This window comes from Esox lucius, chromosome 2, assembly GCF_011004845.1.
Source record: "Esox lucius isolate fEsoLuc1 chromosome 2, fEsoLuc1.pri, whole genome shotgun sequence".
NCBI classification, from domain to species: Eukaryota; Metazoa; Chordata; class Actinopteri; order Esociformes; family Esocidae; genus Esox; species Esox lucius.
Genome location: NC_047570.1, coordinates 12,117,833 through 12,141,991, shown reverse-complemented (window position 1 = coordinate 12,141,991; position 24,159 = coordinate 12,117,833). Strand labels below are relative to the sequence as shown.

Here is a 24,159-nt window from a genome sequence, read left to right as displayed (position 1 = left end):
TACCTTTGCTTCGCATCATTGTAATGTAGCTTATAGTTATAGAGTTACGACAGACCAGTTAGCCATATTTTACCAAACTTCCAGGTGATGAATGTAACCCTTAACAAGTGATATAGAGTAACTTGTTAGGGACAGGAATGTTCAAAGGACCCTTGTGTCTCAACACTGTTAACATTATAGTGTTTCACAAGCTCACACACTAAAATCTGATATGGGAACAATTAACACAAAACCATTTTGAAAAGTTCTACAACGAAGTCCGTTTACCCCAGCCCGTAAACAATGTTCACCTGTCGCAAATATTGCATTCATTTCTGTATATTTAAGGTTTTGGGCGTATATCACCTTTGTAAATTGACTATTAGAAAACACTGCTATTCAATAAAACTCAAATCATTGCAATTCTAACACTTCCAACAAGTTGTCAATGTATAAAAACTACCAAGACTAATTATTCAGCAATCAACCAGGATGTTGGCATAATGAATGGGGCCACAGGTAAGATCACCTGTGTTTAAGACCAATGGACGACAACATCAGAGAGAGGGAGAATGTGAGGAGCTGGTCGAGGGAGACGAGGACCTCTGGTGACGTGTGACACTACATGACCATGTTTTTGTCTATGGTGCGACAATGAGGGAAAGCTGGGCGGAGACCTCAGCCCAACCTGAGCCCTTTCACCGTTGCATCATCTGCCTCCCCTTGTGTTTTCCATGCATGCATTAGCACAGTAAGGAGAGTACAGTACAACTGGATGAACTTGAAATGTGTATTCATAGTACAGTTTTTTCCTGTACTCTCAGCCCAGCTCCCTCATTGCCATTCCGTGTGGAAGAACATGGTCAAGTACAGTGTTACGAATGTCATTTGAGATCATTGTTCGTCTTCCTCTCCTTCAATCACCTTCTCTCATTCTTCCTTTTCCTCTCTCTCTGATGTTGTGGTGCATTGGTCCAAACACAGGTCAGCTTAACTTTGGCCCTTTTTATTCATGTCAACCACCGCGTTGCTGGTTGGGTAATTATAATTGTTAGTGTTTAAACCTAGACAAATGTTAGTAAGGAGTGTTGAATTGTGATGATTTGAGTATAATTGGATGGAAGTGTTTTCTACATGACAGCAAGGGGACAACTAGAGTGAAATTCAGCCATGAACAATAATTAAAGACAATGGGATTTGTCAGTATATAGAGGCAGTCAGAAAATACAGCCCTTTAATATTGGTGAAAACACCCCAGCAGAGGGCAGTAAAAGACTGTCTAACAAATGCATGCTGAGCCGCAGATGCTACTTCACAGGTCCTAAAGAACAAATCAAAAGACTCCTTTATCATTAAAACATACATTTCAGATTCCATTGCTGTTCTTTGATTATCTTGATCTTTTTATTACCTACTCCTTCTTGGAAGCTAGGAACGATGGATGGTGTTTATCAGTAGCGATCTTCATCCCCTGCTAGTAACTTGTACCACCTCAATAAGATAAAAGACCCGGTTTATGTGATAGACCCATTAAGGATGAATTACAAAGCCATCCCATCATTTGAACTTAATAATCCTATTTGACCAAACGCAGATACAATACAGATATGACTATTGGCATCATCCAAAACAAAAAATTGTTAGCATTTTGCCCTTTTCCTAATGTTGTTGAGGTTGAGTACATTGTAACATGTGTCTTTGTTAAGAGATTTGTTTTAGCATCATGGCACCGAATTAGCTTAGATGAGGTGCTTCAAACTTGGTTGGATACCCCTTTAGAAATGTAAAAAACTGTCTGCATTGCACATAAATTATCATTATCAACATCAACATGAATACAACTACTCATTATTATTGTTTCATAATTCTATTATTTAGAACAATATGATAATAAAGACCCAAAAATAAGCAAGTAACAAAGAATATCATATGCCACAGATCTTCACGTTTAAATATATATCGATCATAAGTAGAGCTCGAAGTTTTTAGAGATTAATACTTAAATGAATCTGAAATGAGGCAAAGCTCTCTGAAGTGCCAAATCCAATGTGGGTGTGGTACAGAAAAAAGGTTTCTAGCAGTGAAAATGGATCAAAGCCTGTTTCTTTTTTGATGCATCTCTAGCGTTTTCTTCATTCGATCTATTTCTCTGTCTTTCCTTCTCTCTCACCCCGTATGACATGCGTAGAAAGACGGGGTGCTTTAGGGCTGACTGATGCCTACCCCCAACCCCCAGACAAACCACAACACAATGAGAGTACAGACAGATCACAGAGGGGTGCTTCTATGCTACCGATGGTTAAAGCCTTAATGCCACCTGTCCAACCAGACCAGTCCGTCGATCCCCCTTTCAGTCTCTATGAACAGAAGAACAGCTTAGCAGAGGATGGAGAGGACAGGATGGTTGTTCCATTGTTAAACGATTCACTGGCTATCAAATAAGATCCGTCAGGATCAGGAGGGTCAAACAGCTATGGGAATTAAATACATAAAACTGAACTATTAACAGTGACGTCGGATGAAGCTGTGGGTTCGGTAGAGGGAGCTCTGAATTATTGAGACTCGGTGATGGGTCGAGATAGACAGGGGAGGTAAAGCCAGCTCTAGATTCACTGGCCGGCATTCTTTTTTTGCCAATTAGAGCTAACACATATGACACACTTGACTCCCCTGGTTGAACCGTGGACAGAGATAATGGGTCTGCTCCTGCAGCTCAATCGATGACACCAAGTCCCTGGGTGGACGTCTGCCTCGCTACATAACCAACACACACACACACACACACACACACACACACACACTGTAACTCAGCATCTACCGCCTGTCAGGGAGGCAAATGTCAGCTATCTCTCATACACACACACACACACACACATGGACACACGTGCGCACACACACAGTGTCCCAAACACACGTAGCAGCACACACACGCCACATGCCACACACAACACACACAAACAATCGATTGTATGAAAGACAGACAGCCAGGTAAACAGTCACAAATATATATTCACAGGTAAACACACCAGAAAGGACCGGATCCATTTCGAATGAAGCTCCATTCTACAGCCAGAATACCCCCATCGAGCCGCAGAGGGGGTTCCAGGACTGTCTGAGGCCAACCATGTCATGGGGATAACACACACAATAATTCATATGTAATATATAGTACATCTAGTCTAAGCCCCCTGCTATAATGCAGAAGCTCCTGACTGACTGCGATCAGATACCGCTGAGCTGTTATTACCCAGGAAGTCAATATTTCAACGTATCATGGTAATGGAGTACTATAGAGGAAACATGCTATGCATACTCATAAAGAGGCATTTTTACACCTGATAACTATGTAGACAACGGAGATAAGTGATCCTTTGGGCAGTTTCTCCACAGTAACTCGAGGAAAGGGTTGATTTGGGGCTTGGGATGTGTGTGTGTGGGTGTGTGTGTCTTTGGGTGTTCATGGCAGGGTTGGGGTCAAATTTATGTTCAGTTCTTGAATGTAAATAGAGTCTGATGCAGAAACTATCAAGTTAAAATGGTATCCCCCTGGAAGTGTTTATTTCGACATATACAATAACCATAACACTGCAAAAAATATCTTATCAAGTATATTTATTTATATTTTGTTTTCAGGTCAAAAATCTAACCATCCCTAAAATAAGGTACACTGTTCTTAACAAGCTTAAGCTGTATAAGATAATACCGCTTGATTTTAGAAAATATGCCTTGAATATCAATTAGTTTGTCTTGTTCCATTGACAGATTATTTCACTTATTTCAAGCAAATATCTCCTCAAATATAGTGTTCTTATTTTTTTAATATTTTTTTTCCAGTGTACCATTACGGTTTAACCGCCCAACCCACCAATGAGCTCACTCAAGTTGCAAATTAACTTTAATCATTAATATTTCCCTTTCATGTTTTTTAAAACAGAAAAAAAACTGAAATACATTAGATAAAACACTGAAGATCTAACACTAAAGTGTGGAAGGGAACTAACATTTAATGACAAAGACAAATAAGGTTTGACATCTCTAAAAATCTAATATTTGAAATGGTATGTGTCTTTTTGATTCTATCTGGCATATTCTTAAGATAAAAGATAGTCAAGCGAATTAGTCTTTTATGTTATCAGTGGGTTTTAATTGCCTTCCATTCCATCAAATGTAGCTTTCTATGGTTGTAGTGGTGGCAGTGATGGTGGTAGTACATTTTGTGGTGGTAGTGGTGATGGTAGTGTTAGTGTTGGTGGTTGACATTGTTAGTATATGTGGTGGTTTTAGTAACAATGGTTATGGTGGTGGTAGTGGTGTTGGTGGTGGGGATAGTAGGGGTTGTAGTAGTATTGGTAATAATGGTGGTGGTGATAGTGGTGGTGGTAATAATGGTGGTGGTGATTGTGATGTTAGTGATTGTGATGGTAGTGGTGAGAGTGGTGATTGTGATGGTAGTGGTGATGTTGGTGGTGATGTTAGTGATTGTGTTGGTAGTGGTGAGAGTGGTGATTGTGATGGTAGTGGTGATGTTGGTGGTGATGTTAGTGATTGTGTTGGTAGTGGTGATAGTGATGGTAGTGGTGATGGTGATGATGGCAATTGTGATGGTCATGGTGATGTTGATGATAGTGATGGCAGTGGTGATGCTGTTTGTTATTGTGATGATAGTGGTGATGATGGTGATTGGGATGGTTGTGGTGATGATGATGTGATTGTGATGGTTGTGGTAATGTTGGTGAAAGCAATGGGTGGGGGGATGATGGTGATTTCGATGGCTGTGGTGATATTGGTGATAGTGATGGTAGTGATGATGATGGTGTTTGTAATGGTTGTGGTGACATTGGTGATAGTGATGGTAGTGGTGATGATGGTGTTTGTGATGGTTGTGGTGACGTTGGTGATAGTGATGGTAGTGGTGTTGTTGGTGATAGTGATGGTAGTGGTGATGTTGGTGATAGTGATGGTAGTGATGATGATGGTGGTTGTGACGGTAGTGGTGATGATGGTGGTGAATTTAACGATAGCGGTGGCGAATGGTGAAAATCCCGATGGACCCTAACTCCGGTGAGTGTGCGTGTTTTGTTGCTTGCGTACGCATGATAAAACAGGGAGACAGAGGACAGTTTGGGGGTCAGCGCAGACACCCCTCTCTGGCTGCGGGGCAAGTGGAGGGGGCAGCAAGCGGCTTTTTGGGGTTGACAGTTGCCAGCGAGCGTGAGCCTAATCTCCTCCATCAGCTGTCAGAGTGCGGGATGTCAGGGCCAGGGAGGCTCCACTCTGCCTCTCCCTGCTCTCTCACTCCACCGGCAATGTCATGTTGTCAGCCCACATATGTTCATCTGCACTCGGGCAGACGTGGGGAGACACAGGGACACGGGCAGCTTCCGTCTTTTTCCTGTCGCTCTGAACTCATCTCCTCTACGCTTCGACGCGGCTGCTCGCTCTTGCCTTTAACCCCTACTACTCTCCCTCTCTCATGCCTGCCTGCCTTCCCCTCCCTCTCACCCTCTCCCCCTCTTCATCTGTCTCAACACTTGAGCTCATGCTAGAATAGCTCCTTTCTCCCCATTCAATTTACAATTCAAGGGTTAAACAAAAACAAACCAGCACAAAAAATAAAGTATTTCAACATAACCTTGACGCCAGCTATTCTGAGGTTATTCCCAGGTTTTCTGAGGTTATTCCCAGGTTTTCTGAGGTTATTCCCAGGTTTTCTGAGGCTATTCCCAGGTTTTCGATGTCTGAGCAGACATGAATAAACAGTAGGTCAACTCTGTGTCCTTAATAAAGCCAAGGCCTATATGCCAATGACAGCGGAAGGGCATGTGTCTGGCCTAGTGACCCGCCCCTCTGTAACTCCCACGGGGGGAAAAGGCATGGACTGTCAATCATACAGAACACATGCCAAGTCAGAGTTGTGTGCCGCCCCCCCCCCCCCCCCCCCCTCGGAGGACACCGCACACAAGGCATTGGTGACTCATTACCCACCAGCTCAGGACACACACATGCCCTGGTCCTGTGTGTAACCTGTAGGTGCCCAGCGAGGCGTGGGTTGAAATGAATAACGCCATGCTACATGTGTTGGAACGAAGCGGCGTGGTGTGTTGCCGGGGACCCTGCCGTGGCATTCCTCTGCAAGGGCCTGAGTCACCTTGCAGTTTAGGCAGTTTACATTCACGCAGGGTTTTAGACAGCGTCAGCCAATAAGGTCAACTGTCACACCGCCCAGCCTAGACAGCTCAGTGACATTTTGTAGCAGAGATGGTTTTCTTCCAAAACAGAGGAAGAAGAGGTTTTTGTTTCCGGACTTCGCACCGCCGCGTCAACCTATCCCACATTCATGTGGCAACACGGCCGACAGAGGGTTAACCCGTGTTCTGCTAAGCTTTATAATACAGCTAAAATGCATCTGTGGACGCACGCCCCCGGCTATGAGAGCCCTTGCCCTGGGCCTGAAAACACAGCCTGCTCCCTCCTGCAGACCCACTGCTCCCAGAGATAGCGGTCTCTTTGGTAGGGAGGCTGTCTGAATGCTTTATGTGTGCTATAACAGAGAGTAATCATTGTCAAAGAGCCAAAGATTTGTCAACATGGTGATACCCAAGGCAATTCCAGTATATATGGATATTGGACCATTCTGCGCCTATTTGTGGTTTTCTCTCTCAGCAAAGATGGCACTCCTGTTGATGTCTCCCCCCTCTCTTAAATTGCCCCCGCTGCGGTTTATCCCCCTCCATGCTCTTTGAAGACAATAAAAGAAAAGTGATGTGTCTTGTTCAGCCACTAAATAGATGTCTCGTTTTCCCCCCTGAGGTGGCTGCACATCACTGGCTGCACCATTTATCACTTCCACGCCCTCAAACTTCCAGGAATAAAGATGATAAATACCTTGCCCACTTCTGCCAGTACAGAGGTAAAGGACCGGGATAAAGGGAGAAAAGGAGATAAATTGAGATGGAGAGAGAGCGCGGGAGAAAGACAAGAGACCCTGAAAGTGGAACCAAAATGTCCTTAAAGCACACCTGCCTCCCTAGCGTTCAGCCGCCTTCTCCCTCCTGCGTTTGATTAAATAGCATTTTCTCCTTCCTTATCTATTACTGTTCCTGCATGAGCGAGCTATCTGCAGCCTGACTGACAGACGCCTGGCTGCTTGCTCTGATAAGATTCCACTTTGGTTTAGATAAATAGGAACTTAACTGAACTGAAACAATTTAAACAGTCTAAATGCAGAGAGATTAAAACTGGCCAAACAGTGGCTGAGCACATGGCAGCGTCATGCTGAGGGAGGTTGAATTATTGCCTGAAAGAAACACACACACCGGACACAAACACAAGACACAAACACAAGACACACACTTGTCCGTGTACACAGACACACACACACACACACTCTAAATGAACCAGCGCCGGAAAAGCCCAGCGCTTTGTTGTTGTTGGATCCACTGCCCTTTGAACAGAGCTCACACCCATCCGTCCGCACGTCTGTCCCGTGTCCACCACCCCCACGCCCGAACGCGCAAAGGGAGAGTGGCAGGCAGGACGGACCATGGGACGAGTTTCCGCTTGGACACCCCGCCTCATCCAGCGCTGCCCAGAGGCCTTCCCCGAAAGGCCAGCGGAGAGAGCGACCTACCCTGACTCTAACACTCTGTGGCAGGGGGGACCGAGAGACAGCTGTTCCCTGCCACTGGCATGGCGCTGTGGAGAAGATTCCAGCTTGTGAGTGTGTGTGTTGCTTGGCCTCGTGCTTGAATGGCAGTGTGTTGGAGGGGGGAGGGTGGTAGTAAAAGAAGGAGAAATAAATCAAGTCAAAGCAATTTGTGCCCCGTCCTACTGCAGTGTCATTAGGAGTCCTGTCACGCAGACCCACTGATGGAGCGCGCTGCTTACGCAGGTCGACAGTGGGCCAAAGAGGAATTTTAATTTTCCCTCCAACTCGCTGCCATTCCCCTGCATTAAAGATGTGCGGGCCTTGATGGATGGGGTTGTGGAGACAGTGCGATGTAGAGATATGCATCTGTATATCAAAGATCGGGCTATTGCTATATTTAACGCTTACAAAAAAAAAACAGACACACACACACACATACCCTCCCTTACCGATTGAGGAACGCACAAACACAGAAAGCCCCAGAACCGTAACACAATAGATTGAGATTGTGTGTGTCTATGTGTATGTGTGAGTGGTAATGACCATGGCCATTGCAGCGCAATGCTGCATATTTCTCCCCCAGCTGCCACTTTAATGAGCAGATAAAATGGGCGCCGCTGAATAATTAATACCCAGACCCATTAACGAGGCATTAGAATGCATTTTACCTCATATTGATTTTCTCTTCAAAAGAAAAAAATATATAATAAAAAAAAATGTTTACTCCATCCGTGGTAGCCTACACTTTGGGTCTGGCTGCCCGGACTAGAGAGGACAGGGAGTTGAAATATGGCTGGTTCTGTTTAAATGTCAGCTCTGTAATTACACGTTGAGATCAGCGTGGCGATCTCATGGCCCGCTCCTCTGATTTATGTTCGGGACTAAATGACAACCCCACCGGCTTGGCACGGACACTGAGCTCAACCTTAGCGGAGGAGTAGGCATGACATTATACATTAAGGCACAGCCCATGAGTCATTACCACAGACAGTCAAACAGCCAACTCGCAGTAAGGCCTTTAACACTGTAAAATCCCAACGATATTCTCTGGAAGATGTTACCACTTACCCACAAGCCCCGGGTCCTCTATGTAACCCTTACCGCAGCCCCGTTCAGGCACTTGCCTAAAGACACTTTCCTGTCCCTTAGTGACTGTGTCTAGGGTAAAGAACAGGACTGAGGTCCCTTCGTCACGGTGCCAGAGCATCGGCCATCAGTCAGATCCTACACACAGATACGGAAAATCAATCCATATCTGGATAGATGAGAACGAGACTCCAGATCAATGTACAGATATCGATAGACGCGCACGTGCGTTCAGGGAAGTGCCACCGACACCCCTGTGTGCTCTCACTCCCTCCTTCAAATGCGGACTGAGAATCTAGATGAACTGCTGAATAGAGGAGGAATGCGTGCGAGAGACAGGTCAAAGACGGAGCGATAGATACAGAGTCGAGGATCAGCGCGAACGGGTCAATGATGAATACCCGCCTCCAATTTCTGCAGTCAGCGTTTGGGGCACCTGCTGACTCTGAGATTCGCCAGCCGATTTGGACTGTATCTGTTCATCAGCTAACAACCGTCAACCCAGTGGGCCTCAGATACACCGCGACCAGCTAAGAGATACGGCCACACAGCAGCTTAACCGCCAGATAGAGAAGCTAAATGAATGTTTCTTTCACACACTAAAGGGATCCCAGAGCACAGACGCCTGCTCCGCAGGCCAGTTGGTAAGAGACGCCCATTTGTGAGGAATTCTTAGGGGAAAAGATGAGCGTCTCCGACCAACTCACCTTCCTCGGGAATGGGGACAGGGTCTGGTTCTGGGAGTGACGGGGCGGCCAGGTGTTTTATAGTATTTGTGGCTGTGATCATCCATCAAAGCGATCGATCACGCTCCCAGCAGCTTTTATTAATGATCTTGTCAGCCGCCCAGCTCCTGGGTGCCCGCGCTTGTCCAGAATGATAGATCATTAGCTGGTCTGCCTGCTATTTATTCTCCCATGACCTTGTCTCTCCACATTGTTGAGTGGGCCAAGTTATGAGTGCTGGAACATGATAATTCAATATCGATCCATTTTTGGTACAGAAAAAGTTTGCTGCCCGTATCCTCTGTCTATTACATGATAAAATCTGCAAACAAATTCAGTACTGGGACACAGAGAAGTGTACATACACTAGCAAACACACTCAAACACACTCAAGTTCTCTTATAAAGAGAAGCATTAATGTCTGGAACAGGTAACAAGTACCAACTGGAAGAATGGAAAACAATATAAAACAATTAGAGCATGTAGTTTTCGCTATATATATATTTTTAACTCCCTCTATCTCTAGAATTCACAGAACATTTCCAGAAATGCTGAAGTGTTAAGAGACATTATTCTTAAAATAAAGAATCCTCCTCCTCCACATTCCAATCCGCACGAGTCCCAGGGCCGGTCGGAACTTTGTTTCAGTGGTGAAATAGAGCACATCACTCACTGTCCCTTTAAGAGGGAGCCCAAGTCAGGAGGAGTTTAATGGAAACCAAGCCCTGGGCAGAGCCACAGAGGTAGAACAGAACGCGCTTCAGAATAAACATTAGCATGTAAACAGCAGCACTGCACTGACTGACTGAGCTTGCTTCCACAGTACAGAGCAGACACTGAGGAGGGGGTGACGGGGGAGGTGAGGGGTGTGTGCCCCCTCGCCATGCCCCCTGGCTGGAGAGCGACTGGGGGACAATGTCAGGCCTGTCACCCACCCATCCCTCACGCCGCCGCATTTTATGAGCTCTGTCATATTAATCAATTAGCCACCGGCCTGGTAGCAGGGCGCTGCAATGTTCTTTTGAACACCGCCTTTTGTGGTTGTCAGAAGCACGTACGTGTGCACGTTTGACTGGTTTGCGGGCTGTTTTTTTCTCTTCTTTTACTTCGCCCTCCCTGTACATACCATTTATGGACTGTGTTTTTAATAAATTCCATTCCCTCACTTATTCTTTGTTGTTTTCTGTATCTCACAATGACTTCAAACAGTCCAACCTGTTTACTCTGCAGTAGGAGTGTTCAAAGAGGCGAACCTCTTTCTCTCTGAATCATTTATGACGGATCCCTTTCATGTGCCAAGTAACTGAGAAGACTCAATAAAAAGGGAGAAGTTGGAAAAAAGAAACGTGGAGGAAAAAACACCTTGAGCTCAACAACTGAGTAGAACTACAAAACCTCAGACACAGCGTTCAATTAGCCAGTTATCAATATAAGGCAGCAGGGTTTTCTCTTTGAAAGCCCACACCCTTTCAAATAATATACCGCTCATTTGAATTCAGCGCTAGATTGTAATGGCATTTGGCTTGCTCGAATCTCCTCCCTCTCTTCTGCCTGTGTGTTGGGGAGGTTCTGTCTGTCGGCCTCTGTGTAGCTAGCCACAGCAGTGTTCAAGGCAGACAGGCGGGCGTTGAGGAGACGAAGCGAGCCCAGCGAGACGTAGCAGCAACGGCGGGCAGCTCTTGCCCTTCTCTCTGGCTCCTCTCCCTGGTGGCCCCTCCTGGCTCTGGGGCCCAATAAGCAACCATCTGCAGACAACCTCCACCGGCACGCTCCAGTGGACCCACAGTTAGTGGGGTGGAGGGTGTGTGTGCTTGTATCCGTGTTTTTGGGAGGACGGGAGAAGAGCGGAGGAAGTAGTCCAAGGGCACATGTACCCCCCCCCCCCCGAGTCACCTGACTGTTGAGCCCATCCTGAGTGACTGCCCTCCCGGCTGGGCCCAGAAACCGTGTGGGCGCTGGGAGCACAGAGCCTGCCCGCTAGTGTTCCAGAGGTTCTCCCAGCACATCCATCCTGCCCTGCCAGCACACAGATCGATAGCCCTGCTCTCTTAATCAGGCCTCTGGTGACTGTGGGTAGGAGAGGAGAAAGAGGAGGGGTGGGGGGGGGGCACCTTTCCTTCCACTCTTTAACCATCTTTCTTGTTTTTCTTGCTGTCTCGCTGCTTCGGTCTGTTTACTGGCAACTTGTTTCAATTCTACTTCTGGTCCTCCTTACCTCTGTCCGTCTGCAGCTCCTCTTTCCCTGCATGCTGTACGGTAGCGTCTGTGTTGGCAGGCTGCCAGGTCTCCAGGAGCCAGGCTCCCAGGCCGACGCTGCCAGGCTCCAGCCCTGCCCGCCTGCTGCTTGGCACACACGCTGTAATTGTGCTGATTTATTGATATGGAGCTGCGCCACACCGTAACTAACACAATTTATACATTAGAATTCCCAAAGACGCAGACACAGAGAGGAAGGAATGTTGGGGCTCTGCTACTGTAGCTGTGGTAAAGAGGACAATGGAATGCAGAGAGGGATAGAAAAGGATGCCGTGTTTGGAACACTTTCAGAAAATCTGACTAAACCAAGTGGATATTCATTTAATTCCTCATAATTTATTCAATATGGTTACTCAAGTCCAATTTGGAAATCTCTGGCAGTTTTTGATGCATAATATTTAGTCATTTTCTGGTTTAGAAGTGACTGCTAAATGCTACATCCCATTTGTTTAAGGTGGTAGCATAGCTAGAATGCAGAAATATGTGGTAGTAAGTCGCTTTTTGTATTTAGCGGTGGGCCAGTATGAAAATATATGCAGTCACAACTAGTGTAAGTGTCTATGGATAAGAGCATCTGCTAAATTGCTAAAATCCTAACATTGATCCATCGTCTGTTGTCTTCATCACAATAATGGAAATGTGTGGCTGTTTTAAAATCCTCATTAGTCTCATGGTGACATCCCTGAGCAGTTTCCTTCCTGCCATGAAGTTCAGAAGGACGACTGTATCTTTGATGCGTCTGAGTAGTTTAATTACATTATCCACTGTATTATTTTTAACTTGACCGAGCTCAAAGAGACACTAAATGCCTGATGTGTTGTTGTAGCCATCTGCCAATCCTTGCCCTTTTAATAATAATCTAAGCTTGAAATTCACAAACTTGACAAAGGGATCTTACAGATGTTGGGGTTGTCAATTTAAAATACATTTAACTCCCTAAGACTCCACACATAGTGGGGTCATGTCATTGATATGTGCGGTCAATGTTGAATCCTGAAGTAATATAGACTTGCCTAAATAACTGGAGTGAATACTCACGCAATAACTGTAGTTATATATTTTCTATTAATTAAAATGAAGAATTATGTTTTCACGTTCACATCACAGTATTTTGTGTAGACCATTTAGAAAAAATGCTTTCAATCACACAAATTTTTTTTATAAATCCAAGAGAGAATTAAAATTTCAGAAATCTTAAGGAAACATGGTTCCTACTTTTTGTGAATTCTTCATGATGTTAAATACACTTTTAATTACTGTTAGAGCTATACGCAGGTTCTTTAACATTTGTATACACCTTATAAATTGTATTAGTTGTTCAATTTCATAGTGGAGTAGTAATTTACTTTTCAACCACAAACAAAGGGAATATACAGTGGGGAGAACAAGTATTTGATACACTTCCAATTTTGCTGGTTTTCCTACTTACAAAGCATGTAGAGGTCTGTAATTTTTTATCATAGGTACACTTCAACTGTGAGAGACGGAATCTAAAACAAAAATCCAGAAAATCACATTGTATGAATTTTAAATAATTAATTTGCATTTTATTGCATGACATAAGTATTTGGTCACCTACCAACCAGTAAGAATTGTAGCTCTCACAGACCTGTTAGTTTTTCTTTAAGAAGCCCTCCTGTTCTCCACTCATTACCTGTATTAACTGCACCTGTTTGAACTCGTTACCTGTATAAAAGACACCTATCCACACACACAATCAAACAGACTCCAACCTCTCCACAATGGCCATGACCTGAGAGCTGTGTAAGGACATCAGGGATAAAATTGTGGACCTGCACAAGGCTGGGATGGGCTACACGACAATAGGCAAAAAGCTTGGTGAGAAGGCAACAACTGTTGGCGCAATTATTAGAAAATGGAAGAAGTTCAAGATGACGGTCAATCTCCCTCGGTCTGGGGCTCCATGCAAGATCTCACCTTGTGGGGCATCATTGATCATATGGAAGGTGATGGGTCAGCCCAGAACTACACGGCAGGATCTGGTCAATGACCTGAAGAGAGCTGGGATCACAGTCTCAAAGAAAACCATCAGTAACACACTACGCCGTCATGGATTCAAATCCTGCAGCGTACGCAACGTCCCCCTGCTCAAGCCAGCGCATGTCCAGGCCCGTCTGAAGTTTGCCAATGATGATCTGGAGGATCCAGAGGAGGAATGGGAGAAGGTCATGTGGTCTGATGAGACAAAAATAGAGCTTTTTGGTCTAAACTCCACTTGCTGTGTTTGGAGGAAGAAGAAGGATGAGTACAACCCCAAGAACACCATCCCAACCATGAAGCATGGAGGTGGAAACATCATTCTTTGGGGACGCTTTTCTACAAAGGGGACAGGACGACTGCACCATATTGAGGGGCGGATGGATGGGGTCATGTATCGTGAGATCTTGGCCAACAACCTCCTTCCCTCAGTAAGAGCATTGAAGATGGGTCGTGGCTGGGCCTTCCAGCATGACAATGATCCGAAACACACAGCCAGGGCAACTAAGGAGTGGCTCCGTAAGAAGCATCTCAAGGTCCTGGAGTGGCCTAGCCAGTCTCCTGACCTGAACCCAATAAAAAATCTTTGGAGGGAGCTGAAAGTCCGTATTGTCCAGCGACAGCCTCGAAACCTGAAAGATCTGGAGAAAGTCTGTATGGAGGAGTGGGCCAAAATCCCTGCTGCAGTGTGTGCAAACCTGGTCAAGAACTACAGGAAACGGATGATCTCTGTAATTGCAAACACAGGTTTCTGTACCAAATATTAAGTTCTGCTTTTCTGATGTATCAAATACTTATGTCATGCAATAAAATGCTAATTAATTACTTAAAAATCATAATGTGATTTTCTGGATTTTTGTTTTAGATTTCGTCACTCACAGTTGAAGAGTACCTATGATAAAAATTATGAAAATCTGCAAAATCGGCAGTGTATCAAATACTTGTTCTCCCCACTGTACTGCGGCGAATGGCAAAACCCACAAAGAAAAGATTGCTTGTTAACCTTCCTGCATCAGTCCACGGGTATAAACCTGTATAAACCATTTACCACAACTAAGGAAATAATGAAGTTGCAGTGAGAAAGATGGTTTCAGAGGCAAAAAAGAATCATAGGGGCACAGTTAATAAACTTTGTTTCATCTTGCGGTCACCTAAGTCTCCAAATGTACAACCAGACACCATCTCCATAGAGTATAGGAGCAGGGGGACAGGGAGGATATGTCCCCTCAATGTTAGAACCACGTAAATTGCTCCCCCCCAATAATAACAAAACCAGAAAAGGAACCAGGCAAGCCTAATTCAGCCGGCCCATAATTAAATGTGATATACCTGGTTACCACCAGAATCTAATGTAGATTCTGAAGGTTATTGCCAGCAACGTTTTTATCTATACAGAACAAATCCTAATGCATAATTTGCTTTAACTGTGACGAGATTCGAACGCGGGACCTATTGGTTGCAGGTCCGCGTCTCTAACCACAACACTATTTAACAAGGGGAGGCCAGCCAGCCGGCCAGCCAGAGACATCCACTCTTCTTGACCGGCTCCATTTATTATATACAGTAGGTGAGATTAGACTGTATAACTTCTAAAATGTATGTGTCAGTAAGAGCATGTATATGCAATTAATATCTTTTCTATAAAAAATATCCCATCCTCATGCCTAAATGCTGTTAACACATTCTGATCTAGCTCTGATTTCTATAAAGTACTTTTGCACAAACTCTCACACTATCTTGGCATGCACTGTACAAGCAGTTACCACCAAACAAGATTCTTGTATTGGCCAAACGTAGCGGTCCTTCCCACTGACTTGGGCATTGAGTGACTGACATATCTAATTGTCCTTTCCTTGGCAGCATCTGCTATTTCTCTCTTTTCCATCACCTCAACTTGTCTCTTTCTCTCGCTCCTCCAACACATCACGCTCTCTTTTATTTTCTGTCTCTTCACCTTGTGTTGTGTTAGCACAAAACAGAGCTTTGTTTGGCTGCATCTTTCAATTTCCGTGGTGACAGTCCAGAAAAGAAACACAGTGTTAATCACTGAATTGATGAAAAGAAAAGGATTTCACAAAATATAATTCTACCCTTGTAATTCACTGGAATAGAGTCTACAGTCAAGATTGTATGGATTGAAGCTCAATGCAAATGCAGCCATCACCAATGTCAAATATAGATAGGTTTGTGTAGCTTGGATATTATGTTCCTGTGACCACTCTAATATTAAGAAATGAACCGCCAAGTATGTTTTCAGTGAAGCTATTGGGTTAAATGCATTAGCAAGCCAGACAGCTTAGACGATAATTATATTTTTTGCCAAACTTTGGATATCTAGAGATAAATTATATTTCATTGGTAACACAAAAGTTATTGTTAAACTGTCTCTAGCTGCCTATCATGCTTGTCCTCTTTATCAACAGCATTCGACTAACTTTAAACAACTACACCCGCACTGCAACAACTCTTCGTCACCCCGAACACAGCCAGACAAACATATTTTAATAAACCAAGATCCCTGACTGGCTTCACTTCACAACACACAAGTAGTGTCATTCAAGCAGGTAGTGATCATGATTTTCACATGCTTGTGGGTTGTAGCATGAGAGTTGGGGACATGATTTCAACAGCATGTAGGTCCCTTTGCCTATACAAATATGATAGACAACCAATTATACAAATATGATAGACAATCTATTAAAGCTAATTTAAAATCTTAGCTTAAAGCATGGCTAGTTAATCATATAGCTACCCTATGTGTAGCTGTAGCCTAAGCACAAACATTGTCGCCAATCACGGACACTGACATCGGATACTGTAAGAAACACTAGTCAAATATTTTTTATGCTGTGAATATATAGACTGTAGGTCTCCCCTGATGAATGTTTATAGATAAATATGCGCTAACTATGCATTTGATCCCTTCTTAACTAAATGAGCATCATGTAATGGAAACATGAATGTATTTGCTCGTAATGTTGCAATATTTTCTATAAAGATGGCCAACCATCCACCAGGAGAGCTACTTAGCATGCAGGCCTCCACCCGAGCCCCAATCTAAACGTCAGCAACAGGACAAGACCTTGAGATGTGTAGGTGGGATTCAGGGCTCCATCAAATGCCTGCCCACTATGCAGCCCTACAGATGGAGGGGTTTTACACAGTGCAGTCATTCCACTTGGTAGGGGTGAAGTGGGAAGGCCGTGACACCACGGTCTAATGGACTCGACTGGAAAAGACAGCTCCTGTACCCATTTCATCACGTCAAGCACTAAGTGTACGAAATGTCCCCGTTCTGCTGAAGGGGCCGCTCACGTCCAATGTACCTGAATGAACGCTGTAGTCCCTTCTATATACCTACGGTAGCCGTGGGAGGAGAGGGGCGAGGAGATGGAGAAGTGGAGAGAAACAAGGGAGAGGAGGACTGTGGAGGAGAAAGATGAGGAGGACTGTGGAGGAGAAAGACGAGGAGGATGGTGGAGGAGAAAGACGAGGAGGATGGTGGAGGAGTTTCCAGCTGTGGCACACTTCTCTATGTGGTCTCTTCCCCTCCCCCCTTTATGCTCTCATCACACCTGTTTACCCACAGCTGCAAACACACACACACCTACAAACATACACACACACACACCTACAAACATACACACACACACACACACACACCCACACACACACACACACACACACACACACACACACACACACACACACACACACACACACACACACTTACACACCTACAAACACACACACACAAACGTCACGCCTTACACATAATGGCTGAATATTAATCAAGGCTTTAGGCTGCAATCAATAAACCAAACACGAAAAAACTGCATTTCCATACATCATCCATTTTATTACATTAAAATAAACATAATTGCCAATTCAAGGGCATCCATCTGGATTGTAATTATAAACAATTTAAAAGTGCTCTGTGTTCCCCTCTCCTCTTCTGCAGACAACATCAAGGATCTCTCATTGTTCTTATCCTTACACTGTTTCTTAATGTACTGGTGTGTTTGCATAATTATTCATGTCATGATCCCCAGTCATGCTAATGATCGTGGCGCTCAGTCGTTAAGAAGGCACCACCGCGTTATCCTATTAAATCAGTTCTTTATCATACCAGCCAAACTAAATATATCTCTGGAGTGGTTTAATCATCTGGAAGACTCGGCTCCACTGGGCTTAGTGCCTCCAGGCCAGCCCGTGAAAAATCCAACAGTATTTATACCACTAACGGCTGAGAGGGGTCAATGAAATAGTCATAGGATCCTCAATGAGGTCTCTTCATTGTTCCCCGGACCACTGAGTGGTCAGTCCACGCTCACTAAGAGGGGCCTTTGCTCCTGTCGGAGGGAGGTGACAAGGAGGTGGTGGCCTAAAGGAGAGATGCAGGCATGTCCACTCGGGATTGTTCCGTAACACATTGACTCTGATATTTTAATGAGATTGTGCATTAATGTACGTTTAATTCTAAAAACACCTTTTATAGTAAGTAAATCACACTTGGAAATTCACCACATGTAGCCTTCAATAATATTTCTAGTCCTCTAGGTAGATTTAACATTCTTAACCAAATAATTTAGCCAAATGTTCACAGTCATTGTAAAGCTCAGGATACATTTTATCTTTGTCAAAATCCCTTTGAAAGATTGAATTCATGTGGATTAGTGACGCATTTCCACCTGTCCGTAACTCAAGGTCAATCCAGTCCCGCGAAGTGACGTTGTTCACCAGGCACCGCTTGTTAGCTCTGGAAGAAGTGCCTGAGTAGCTGCTTCTTGTTGACCTTCCCCATCTGGTTCCGGGGCATCTCCTCCACTAGAACCAGGCCAGAGGGGATGGTGTAGGGAGCCATATGCTCTCTGAAACAACACAGGACCGTTCATCTTTACCAAGTTATCAGCAAAGACACACGGGACGAAGACGCATAATACCCCTGCAAACACACATGTACTGGCATGCACCTACAAGCATCACCGGACAGTCCAACCAGGCAGAGCCTCTGGGGGGCGGGGGGGGGGGGGGGGGGGGGGGGGGGGGTCAGTTGGGGTGGTAAGTGAACGTCCTTCATAAGCAATAAAGCGCCTCAGTGCTCCCCTCTGTAAAGTTCCCCAGCCTGCTTCAAGACATTTCCTACTTAGTTCATACAAAACAATATAATCAGTGTGAAATAAAAACAAATAATACCGGCAAAAACAGAAGGCTGGCGCTAATGAAATGTTTTCCATTTTTGAGTGCGCCATTGTGATATTGGGTCTTGAAGCCTGAAGCTGTTTTATTATCTTGTGGTTGTGTTGTGGAGAGAGATAGGAATAATAAATCACGTTGTAGCGTAGCGTTCTTCTGTCCCTGGCAGCAGATGGCTCTCTCTCTCTCTCTCTCTGTGTACATGTGACTGCATGACTGTGTCAGACAACGTATGTGAGTGTGTGTCTCTCTCTCTCTAATGGGGCTTGTTCAAGTCTATGCACTGTACACACCCAACTCTCTGAGGCTCTGTCTGTCGTGTGCGTGTGTAAGCGCGCCCTAGCTACTGAGAAGCACAGTGCCTGACACAGATACAGGCTGACAGCTGAAGCCGGGGCACTGAGGAGTGAGCATCCATCCACTTGTTTATATCCTTGTCCGTCTCTCCTTCACCCTGTCTGGGCCCAGGGCTGGCCCATCCTCAGGCAGAACCCATGGGTGAGGGGGTGGCTCAGTACTGCTAGTCCACCAGTCAGGGGCAGCAGGGCACACGCACACCATCGCGCACACACCATCGCGCACACACCATCGCGCACACACCATCGCGCACACACCATCGCGCACACACCATCGCGCACACACCATCGCGCACACACCATCGCGCACACACCATCGCGCACACACCATCGCGCACACACCATCGCGCACACACCATCGCGCACACACACGCACACACACGCACACACACGCACACACACGCACACGTCAGCCCACAGTACGCACATGCAAGCCCACAGCGCACACACACCAGCCCACAGCAAACACCAGCCCAGAGCCCACAGCACAGACACACACACCAGCCCACAGCGCGCGCGCGCGCACACACACACACACACACACACACACACACACACACACACACACACACACACGAGGAGTTGGGGAGAGGGGGTGGTCATGGAGGTAGAGGTGAGAATTATAACATTTTGAGAGACCCAACAAGAGGGAAATTCAAGGAAGGAGAGAGGAGGGCAGAGTGAGGGAGTGAGACAGGAATAAACACATACTGAGTGAAAGGAAGAGAGAGAGGAGACAGACATGCCCTGAGCCTCTTCACGAAGAGGGACGGGGTGCAAAACAAACCACAGTGACATTTACAAGAAAAGCAAAAAGCCAAGACAGAAACGGCAGCAGCTTTCCTGCCAGACGGAGACTCCATCACAATCCCTCACGTCCTCCCCCTTCCTCTCGGTCTCCTCAGCTCCCTTCATTAGTCCACATCTGCCCTTGGCCCCTTCAGTTAAATGACTGTGGTCACCCTCTCTCCAGCAGTTAGGTTGCTATTGATTTTCAAGGGGCTTCAGCAGCAGTTACTATAAACAAGTGGGGATGAGTCCTTGGGGAGCGAAGTCATGCACTAACCCAATACATGTGGTGGACACTGTTCTACATCCAGGAACACAGGTCCGGTGATCTCCGTGATCCTAAAGGGTAAAGCCACCGGACCCTAAACACAAAATGGCTGCTGGAACGAGGTAACATGGCAAAGCAGAGCTGCTTAAATATATCTGTTCGATTTTGGTATGGCACCTTCGTGTTATGAGTTATGTTGATTTTGTCTTCAAATATGAACTGTAAACATCCTCTGCATTTAGGTTATTTTACCTGGCCCATGTCTTCAGCTCTGACAGGGTCATGCTCCGCCCCCTCCTCAGCTGCACCACTGCAGTCACTTTCTGTCCCCAGGTGGCATCCGGAGCACCAATCACAGCCACATCTAAGAGGGTCAAGGGTCACCACACATGGGCATTATAATAACACCCTGAAATAAGACACATTGAAAGACATTCCAACCTGAGAATAAATGTTGTTTGAATCCAAACAGTTCAAATCTAGGCCAAGCACTACTGTATTGTCCTATATCTTTGCTCCATTTAGAGGGTGTACCAGTCACAAGTTTGGACACACTCATTCAAGGGTATTTCTTTATTTTTAGTATTTTCCAATTTCTGTTTTAGACAGAGAGATAGATAGATACAAAGATAATAGAAAGACATAAAACTATGAAATAGCACATATGTAATCATTTAGAACTTAAACATTTTGTTAAATAAATTAAAATAGATTTCACAATTTTAGGTACTTCAAAGTAGCCACCCTTTGCCTTTATGACAGCTTTGCACACTCCTGGCATTCTCTCAACCAGCATCATGAAGTAGACACCTGAAATGCCTTTTCAACAGTCTTGAAGGAGTACCCACATATGCTGAGCACTTGTTGGCTACTTTTCTTTCACTCTGCGGACCAGCTCATACGAAACCATCTCAACTGGGTTAAAGTGGGGTGATTGTGGAGGCCAGGTCATCTGATGCAACACTCCATCACTCTTGGTCAAATAGCCCTCACACAGCTTGGAGGTGTGTTTTGGGTGCTTGATGGTGGGAACCACACATGCGACGATCATCAGTTATACACTCTGTTTCTCACAAAGACATGGCGGTTGTTATCAAAAACTTGACTCATCAGACCAAAGGACAAAAGTGTCAATTTCCTTATATTTCTTGGCCCAAGCAAGTATCTTCTTTTCATTGGTGTCCTTCAGTAATTTATTTTCAGCTGTTTACCATAAAGACCCGATACACGCTGTCTCCTCTGAACAGTTGATGTTGATATGTGTCTGTTACTTGAACTCTGTGAAGTATTTATTTGGGCTGGAATCACTTGTGCAGTTAAATGCCGATTTCTGAGGCTGGTAACTCTAATGAACTTATCCCCCTCACATAGATAACTCTGGGCCTTCTTTTTCTCGATTGACTGACCTTAATGGCTTAAAGTAATGATGGGCTGCCATTTCTCTTTGCTTCTTTGAGCTGTGCTTGCCTTATATGGACTACCACCCTACAGATGTAATGATGGTATTCTGTAAACCAATCCTACCTCAACACAACCAATGGCTCAGAGGCTTTAAGGACAGAAACTCCACAAATCCAAGTTTTAACGAGACACATCCGTTCATTAAAATGCATTTCAGGTGATTACCTAATGAAAGTTGTTCAGATAAGTGAGTGATGAGAGTGAGAATTTACTAAATTAAATGTATTTCTGATCTGTTTAACATTGTTTTGGTGACTACTTTATTCCATTAGTGTAATTTCATAAATTGTATGTCTTCACTATTATTCTACAATGTGGAAAATAGTAAAACTTAAGAAATAACCTTGAATGTGTAGGTGTGTCCAAACTTCTGCACCTATGATGTCAGGGTGGGCTAGCAAGGGTTAACCCATACTGTCCTATATCCCAGACCCATACAGAGGGTGTACATAGCTATGATGTCAGGATGGGCTAGCAGGGGTTAACCCATACTGTCCTATATCCCAGACCCATACAGAGGGTGTACATACCTATGATGTCAGGGTGGGCAAGCAGGGGTTAACCCATACTGTCCTATATCCCAGACCCATACAGAGGGTGTACATACCTATGATGTCAGGGTGGGCTAGCAGGGGTTAACCCATACTGTCCTATATCCCAGACCCATACAGAGGGTGTACATACCTATGATGTCAGGGTGGGCTAGCAGGGGTTAACCCATACTGTCCTACATCCCAGAACCATACAGAGGGTGTACATACCTATGATGTCAGGATGGGATAGTAGGTGGCGCTCCACCTCCAGAGCGCTGATCTTGTAGCCACCACTCTTTATGATGTCCACAGAGGTGCGGCCCATGATCCAGTACACTCCATCCTTGTAGACAGCTGTGTCCCCTACGGGACACCGTACAAACACACAGAGACCTGGGTCAGCTACGAGAAACACGGCAAGACAAGTCACGGCTAAACAACACCTGCTTGTCCTTGTCTATCAGAGGTACTATATCTTCCATGCGAATATACTACAGAGTTCAACACCGCTCCCTCCGGCCTGTCATACCTGCCAGATTGTAATACAGATTGCCTGTGTGTGTGTGTGTGTGGGTAGAGAAGGTGGAGAGGCTGGTTGGTATAATGAAGCAGACCTGCTCAGAGTGGGGGAGAGACCGCCCTACACAGTAAACACAGCAAGCCCGGTCCAGAGCGGAGCATAGCCACTGAGACTGGGAGCTCCACCAATCAGCATGCAATATCCCGGACACTGCAGGCACGTGGGAGAACACACCCAAGGTGGCAGATGCATTCCCCCCACCTACCTAATAATATGGAGTATTAACCTGCCCTGCCTCTATCTCCCGGGCTGGCGGGGGGTTGTGGGGGGGGGGGGCTGCTCAGCTGGAGTTCCTCTTAATTACCTCCTCAGCCACACCACTGATCAGAAGCACAGCACCATCAACACCAAGACTCTGGTGCGCCGGGCTGTCTCAGTGGCAACACATGAGCCTGAACTAGTAGAATAACGAGGTAAAGAAAAACAGAAAACAAGCACGCCGCACACACCCACGCACACGCACGCACACAGACAGACGCACACAGAACTGTTCTTGTACGCTAGGTTCAGTTTGCCCCCAGTGGAACTTGGCTAGACTAAGCTAATGTCCTTAAAAAAAGATTTTTGTTTAAAATAAAATGACACTCCTGCAACAACATAGCCCACAACAATTCAACAAAATAGTTTGACTTCATCTAACATATATCAAGGGATCTTACATTTAAAGGGATAGGTCACCCAAATAACAAAATATTAAGTTTGCAGGCATTATTTTCAAATGCTAGCATTTTAGCATTTGTGGCACATATCCTATCCAAGTCCAGAGACCTAAGGTATAAAAGCATTTTTTGCACATCATATCAAATTGTACCTGTAATTGATTGTATGCCTCAACAAAAGCCCTTATACAGCTCTGGAAAAAAATTAAAAGACCACTGCACCTTTTTCTTTCCTTTCCAAAAAAGTTGAAAAGGAAAGTTTTGAGTGAGGAACTGAAGCATTCAATTTGCAGTGGTCTCTAAATTTTAACCCTTCTGTTCCTCACTCAGAACCTCCCTTTTCAACTCAGTTGGTACATGATGGGTACCGTTACTTGAACGGGCCTTCGTTGTGCTTTGCAATACATTTAGATGACTGGGGTATAATGCACAAAAAATGCTAATACAGGCCTTCTTACTGCTTACACGGTAAGGACACCAATGTAACATTTTATGATTTGGATGAAGGAGGACTTGATCACTATTTCTGGATGACAAACATTGAATCAAATAATAAAGAGATTATAATAATAAGTTCCAACTCCTACTTGGAGCAGTACTGTTGACCAATCACAGATGAGGGCTG

General features: G+C 45.0%; 1 protein-coding gene across 3 annotated transcripts in view; it reads right to left on the bottom strand.

Annotated features, from left to right (window-relative positions):
* Positions 1 to 17,526: 17,526 nt before the first annotated feature.
* The window catches only part of acsf3 (acyl-CoA synthetase family member 3), a 36,630-nt gene continuing 29,997 nt past the window's right edge, over positions 17,527 to 24,159 (bottom strand). For 2 of the 3 annotated variants that reach the window (XM_010881491.4, XM_010881498.4), the window contains exons 8-10: positions 22,524 to 22,658; positions 20,554 to 20,665; positions 17,527 to 18,563 (exon numbers count right to left, since the gene is read on the bottom strand). In XM_010881491.4, coding sequence (XP_010879793.2) covers positions 18,446 to 18,563; positions 20,554 to 20,665; positions 22,524 to 22,658 — 365 coding nt within the window. In that variant the 3' untranslated portion in view covers positions 17,527 to 18,445. Of the gene's footprint in view, positions 18,564 to 19,788; positions 20,396 to 20,553; positions 20,666 to 22,523; positions 22,659 to 24,159 lie in introns of those variants that run through there. The other variant, XM_020052935.3, reaches the window with a different exon arrangement.